The 7,018-nt window shown below is 41.5% G+C and overlaps 1 protein-coding gene across 2 annotated transcripts in view; it reads right to left on the reverse strand.

Moving 5' to 3' along the window:
* The window catches only part of ITGAV (integrin subunit alpha V), an 88,201-nt gene extending 81,275 nt beyond the window's left edge, over window positions 1-6,926 (reverse strand). For both annotated transcript variants that reach the window (XM_082397514.1, XM_082397513.1), the window contains exon 1: window positions 6,500-6,926. In XM_082397514.1, coding sequence (XP_082253640.1) covers window positions 6,500-6,684 — 185 coding nt within the window. In that variant the 5' untranslated portion in view covers window positions 6,685-6,926. The remainder of the gene's footprint in view (window positions 1-6,499) is intronic.
* Between the last annotated feature and the right edge of the window lie 92 nt (window positions 6,927-7,018).

The following is a 7,018-nucleotide window of genomic DNA, read 5'->3' on the forward strand; positions in this document are numbered from 1 at the left end:
GTGTTATAGAAAGCTTTAAAAGAGAAAAATGGAGAGATAAAGACAGTAAGACTGCCTTAGACAAATAAGTCCTAAGAGGGAGGTGTGGAGAGAAAAATTAAATATTTGTAGAGATTAAAGAGTACAGAATGGTAAAAGATGTTATATGAGAAAATTAAGGACTACAAAAGCAACACATATTACAGAAAACAAAAGCCTGTTAATGTGTTGGGAGGGTGAATTTTATGTCTTGTGTCTTTCTGCCACAATAACAAAAAACAGCCTGTTAATGAAACGCCTTACAAAAATATTAAATCATTACGACTTGAAGTTCATCTAGGAATGTCTAATGAATGTCTACAACAGCTTAATTAAAGTAAAAGAAGTGACAGACCAGAAAAAATTTCGCAATATAAGCAGCATTGTCTAATGGGCAGTTTGGGACTAAAGGCTCCAGTCACCATATAAATCAATTGAGAAAGTCACTTTAAATCTCTGAGCCTCAGTTTCCTGTTCTATTGAATGGAAATAACAATGCCCACTATAATTACTTTAAAAAGAAAATTTCTGAATGTGGATAGTATAGATAAAAGTAAACTTAGAAAATGTGAACGCATCATAAAAATAAAAGATGACAGCAGAACTAAAAACAACAACAAAATACTCCCTAATAAAGTAGGAATAAAAGTTAATATCTGTTTTCAAGGGCCATTAATTAACCCAAATGCAAGCTCTCAAGAGAAAAAAAAAAAAAAAGGATAGGTAATAGTTGGCTTGCAACATTTCCTGACAATGGTGGAGAGCTGGGGAAGATACACAGAGTTAGCTGAGGCTGACAGAGATTTCTCTGGTAAGCAGCAAAAATCTGAAGCTGAGCAACTTAGTTTCATAAGCTTGCAACTTCCTCCTGACAGAATCCATCTCCCTTCCAAAAAGTTTGCCCAAGAATATCAGGATCCCCATCCTCACCATTCTTTTTAAATGATTTGAATCATTTTCATTAAATGACTTTAAAATTAAGGTTTACATATATATGAGCAGGCCATTAATATCATGCCAAGAAATTCTGAAAGATAAAGAGTAGAAATGTGTGTTTGGGGGAAGGGGGGTAAGAGAAGAAGAAAGAGGGAGGGAGGGAAAGTGGGGGAGAAGGGAGAGAGGGAGGGACAGAATGACGGCAGAAGGAGAGGCAGAAGGGCAAGGGAGGGGGAAGGAGAGAAGAAAGGGGAGGTAGTAAGGGAGAGGGGGAGGAAGGGGAAGAGGATGGGAGAGACAAGAGGATTCGAGAAGCCAACCAGGAGGATGCCCTTCGGACGCACTTTCAATCCAAGGTGTACTTTAAGGGCAGCTGCTTCAGGGAACATGACCTTGACTACCAAGGAGAGACAACCAGCCAAACAATGACAAGTACATTTTTTAAACTCTCCAAATGAACTAAGTTATTTGGCTGCTTTCAGCACTGACTTTTCCAAGATAAAGCATGGTTAATATATTTTGGCTGACTCTGGCTGACCAGTGAGGCTTCACCAAAAGGAACTTCTGAAAAATTATCATATACGTATATAGAAAGAAACGTGTTACTGAATGTTACTTAAGAGCTATAATTCCAGTCTCATTTACTTTTCACTAAAAAAAAAAAGCTACAGTCAACATTTATGTGATGTAAAACAGATGCATTAACCATAAATCCTATACATTTTCCCTTCTCTTCTATAATATCCTATAAACCTTGGGCCTTAATCAGGAGAAATCAACATAGGATTTGCTTTCTAAATATATAATGATGATAGAATCTATGCATATATATTATTTATGATAAGAAAAAAGAACCAGGGGCTTCCCTGGTGGTGCAGTGGTTAAGAATCCGCCTGCCAATGCAGGGGACATGGGTTCGAGCCCTGGTCCCTGGTCCGGGAAGAACCCACATGCCACGGAGCAACTAAGCCTGTGCGCCGCAACTACTGAGCCCACGTGCCACAACTACTGAAGCCCATGCGCCTAGAGCCCATGCTCCACAACAAGAAGCCACCGCAATGAGAAGCCCATGCACCACACCGAAGAGAAGCCCCCGCTCTCCACAACTTGAGAAAGCTCGCGTGTAGCAATGAAGACCCAATGCAGGCAAAAATAAATAAATAAATTTTTTAAAAAAAGAAAGAAAGAAAAAAGAACCAATATAGCCAGAGCCACACTAAAATAAGCTGGTGCCATTTTGTAAAGGGTTGTGAAGATGGTTACAAAGGTGAAGAGAGAAATGGGACATAAGCTTTTAAAAGTAGATGCAGACTGGGACAGACTGAAAGGGGTCTTCATCCAGTTTAAGCAGTTTGGACTTCATCTCTGGACATGAGAACATTTTCGAGGAAATTTTAGCAGCAGAATACCAGAATCAAAAGATGCTTCAGAAAGGTAAAACTATTAGAAACATGTAAGATGTTTTGCAGGTCTGAGAGCTAAATGATGGGCAGAGGGGTGATGACCTGAGTGCCACAGACCACGCTTGTAACGACTGGTCAAACTACAAGTGGAAAGCAGAGATGGATGCAAGAAACATTAACAAGGGCTTCCCTGGTGGCACAGTGGTTAAGAATCCACCTGCCAATGCAGGGGACACGGGTTCGAGCCCTGGTCGGGGAAGATCCCACATGCCGCGGAGCAACTAAGCCCGTGCGCCACAACTCCTGAGCCTGCGCTCTAGAGCCCGCAAGCCACAACTACTGAGCCCACGTGCCACGACTATTGAAGCCCGCGTGCCTAGAGCCCGTGCTCCACAACAAGAGAAGCCACCACAATGAGAAGTCCGCGCGCCGCAACGAAGAGTAGCCCCCACTCGCTGCAACTAGAGAAAGCCACACCCAGCACAAAGCCCCAATGCAGCCAAAAATAAATAATAAATTAATTAATTTTAAAAAAAAATTAACAAGGAAGAATTTCTAGGACCTTCTGCCTGGTGACTAATCACTGACTAATATTAGGGGTGTCCAGTAGGAGAGACAAAGAAAAATAGAAAATGAGAGGGAGGAATATGAAATTATTTGCAGGGCGACAGAGAAAATGATGGTACCATTAATAGAAACAGAGGTACAACTGACATCACTTGGTGAAAAACAGTTCATTTTTGTCAAATTGAGGTAAGACAGGCTAGTCAAGAAGAAATGATACACAGGCTGTTGAATATAAAGTTAGAGCTCTACTTTTAGATCGAAGATGAAGCCAGGGCAGCAATATGGTTTTAAAAGCTCTCCAAGTGTTGCAAATAGGAAGTTGGGATTGAGAACCATTGTATGGTCTGTGGGACCTTCTGCGACCAGGGCACACTCACCCACACCTTGTCTTTGGGGTCAAAGGACATGAAGTAACTGTAAATAAGGCTCCAATAGTGTTTAACAGGGGAAAAAGCAAGCCTTGTAATCCAGTGTTGCTCACTATAGCATTATTTTAAAATAAATATATACGTAAAATGAGAACTGTATAACATATCTTAAGAGTAAGAAAATTATTCATTTTCTTCTTAAAATTTTAAAATTTGAATACAAAAATTAAATGGAATTTGAATTTCATTTCCTCTGCATTTTGTTCCCATCCTTTCCCTTACCCCACACCATCCCACTCAAACAACTAAAGGCTGCAAACTCTTCTGGCCTCAGTTTCCTGTTCTGTAAGAGTGAATTTATCTGCTTCCCTATTTCCCCTGGTGGTCTGTGGTGTAGAGTAAAATGAGATATCACAAGTAAAAGTGCTTTGTAAATTATAAAACAGGTCAAGCAATGTAAGATATCATTATTATAACTAAGCCTAGGGTGTAATTTTTAATTTCTCCAATTATTCTCCACAAGAAAAACATGCCTTTACTTCTTGGCCTGTATACAGTATTTAAATTTTACGTAAGTTTGGCAATATAGTCACCATAAATTCATACAGGAAAAATAACAGGGAGTGCTAATGTTTTATTTTTCACAATTTTTTTCCTTTTTTAAGTATAGCTAATTTACAATGTTGTGTTAGTTTCTGGTGTACAGCAAAGTGATTCAGTTATACATACATATGTATATACATATATATGTTCTTTTTCATATTCTTTTCCATTATAGTTTATTACAGGATATTGAATACAGTTTCCTGTGCTATATAGTAAATCCTTGTTGTTTATTTATTTTATATATAGTAGTTTGTATCTGCTAATCTCCAAATCCTAATTTATCCCCCCCCCCCACCTTTCCTCTTTGGTAACCATAAGTTTGTTTTCTATATTTTTCAAATCATAATTTTTGTGACCTTTCACTTCAAACCTAAGGCTCATTTCTGGAGGAATTTCATTGTGGAGTCACCTTAATATTTTTGCTTAGTACTTCCTTTTTCCTTCTTTTTAATTAACATCGATTCATTAGTTTTCACAACAATATGGAGATAATTCAATAACAATTTTCTGTAACAAGAAAAATGAGACAGAAAACAGTTCTATAGCTTGCCAGAGGTATTTAGACACCTATAGAAACCGGAAGCAGCAGGAGACCTCATTACCCTTGCATCCTCATTAATACAGGCACTCTTCCTTCAGAAGAAAGGAAACTTTAATTAGCACTTTTCTATTATGTGAATTTTTTTTCCCTTTAGAAGTTTATTATCACACCACATAACAACAATAAATGCAGCTGGTAATATTGTAAGTGGCATCCACATGCACCCTGGATTCCAATGCTTGTTAACTTTAAAAGTACCTTTTTACAAAATTAAGCATAAATTTGCATTAATCTTTGTTAAATCTGAAAAGCTCAGAAGTAGAAACCTTTGTTTACATATATTTTGGTTTTTTTAATCTCCAAGTTGATTTATATTTTTTATCTTAGGCTATACCTAGACCTCACTAGTCTATCAGTACAAAGTCACTGAAGAAAGTTTCAAAATGTTGTATGAAACCAAACCAAGTTCAATTTTACCTTACCATTAAAGGCCCACGTGGGAGGTCATGTAAACAAACCTGTGAGGTCATAGTATATTCAACAACTATAATGACTAATCACAAACTAGCCATCCAGCCTCGCAGCCAAAAATAGGAAATATCTCATGCTAACAGTTCAGTATTACTGCATTTTCCATAGTAAAAACACTTAAAGTTTATCATTTTGTCATGTATCTTTACACTACAGAACTCAGAGGGTTGCCACCGAATTAAGAGCCACATTTGCAAACCACTCCATCCACTTGGAAGTATTTAAGTGCTAACTCTGGCTACTCTAAGTACCAACTCTTGACAAAAGACAATATATATTTTCAAAATTATTAGAATTTCTGTAGAAATTAAATCCAAAAGAGCACCCTTGGAAGCAACTAAAATCCTCTGCACTATAAAGGCATACATCCTGCCGAATGTTGTAACAGTCATGGAAAAATATTTAGATCATCCTCAAATTAGGCATGTATGAAGAGGAAAAATAGTACTAAAAAGTACTGACCATTAAAATTATCCTCCCTCTCCCCACAAAAAAAAAAATACTGTAAAGTATAGAAAAAAATTAAAAACAAAAATACGTTGTTACAATTTCTACGAGCTTAGAAAGAACTCTAAGAACAATTCTCCCTCTTGGAAACAAGAGTTAAACATCAGAAGACATCCAGGGAACACATTAAATCAGTATTTCTAACGCTAAAAAAGGGGGTGGGGTGGTGAGAATGACGTCAGCGTTCCGTAAGGTCAGAGACAACTTTTAATCCAATAATGACAATAACTCTGTTCCAAATCCTGTGCAACGCGAAACGCTGCCAATTTGAAACATAACTGAATTCTTAAATACTACAGTATTCAAATGACCTTTAGTGAGTGAAAACTCAGCAAACATGCTTGTTCTTTCTGAACAATGACCTAAATAATGAATCACTATAAAAAGAACAGATGACACATCCAATTCATCTGTTCACCCTCAAATGTGCAAAGGTTTGACAGTCTCAGAGATAAGACACTGATAATGAATTTACTAAACAGAATGGTCATTTTAGTCATCAGAATGTCTGGAAAAGGAGATGAGGAGAAACAGAATCAGACTGAGAGGCGTAAAGAATGGGGGAGGGCTTGTTTAGGGAGAGCGAAAAACACGGGTGTTTAAGTCTGTGAAGCCAAAAAACAAAAAGACTACAGGGAAGGCTAACTGGTACGGGAGAAAAAGAAGTTCGGAAATGAAATTGACCAAGTCCCGGACACCAGCAGAGGCGGCGCGGTGTCCAGCCAGACCAGCCTTTGTTGATTTCCTACTTTCCCCTAATTTCAATCACAGGTCTGCTTCAAAGCGCTCCCTCTGAGGAGAGGAGAAGGGGGAACTGGGTGGTGGGAGGTGCACGGGTTCACCTCCCCCAAGTATTTCATCCACCCAGAACCTAAATCGCCCAGTGGGGGTAGGGAGGGTTAGAGGGAATGGATAGAAAGGCGCCGGAATCTCTTGCAGAGATCTCTCCCTGTGGGAAATCGCAGGGTGGGTGCGCGCGATGGGGGAGGGGGCCGACTCCCCTTCCAAGTGCGGCCACTTACGAAGAGGCGCTGGGCACGAAGAAATCAACCGCGAAGCCGAAGTAACTTCCCTCGGGGCCAGAGTACTCCGCAGGACTGTCCACATCGAGATTGAAGGCGCCGCAAAGAGGCAGCAGGAATCCGGGGAGAAGGAGCAGGAGGCGGCGGGGGCGAAGGCGCAGCCACCGCCGCGGCAGGGAAGCCATCGCCGAAGTGCGCGCGGGGCGCCGAGCCCGGAGACACGGCCACCCCGCCCGGAGCGCACGGTGCCCGCGGCCCGCCGCCTGCGCGCGCCGAAACTTGCCAGCTGCTCGCTTCCCGGCGAGTCCCGGACAGCGCCGGGGGAGGCAGGAGGGCTGAGCTTCCGAGCGGCCGCCCGGGAAGTGGGGCGCAGGGCGCGCGGGGCGGGGACAGCAGCGCGGGCGGCCCCTCGCCTCCCTCTCGCTCGGCCGCTCAGCGCCGCGCCTCGGGCTCGGGACTGCAGGGCTGGGCGCCGCACCCCCAGCCGGAGTGCTGCCGCGGCTAGTGGGAGGAGGCAGA

This window comes from Balaenoptera borealis (genome assembly GCF_965194805.1).
Source record: "Balaenoptera borealis genome assembly, chromosome: 6".
NCBI lineage: Eukaryota > Metazoa > Chordata > Mammalia > Artiodactyla > Balaenopteridae > Balaenoptera > Balaenoptera borealis.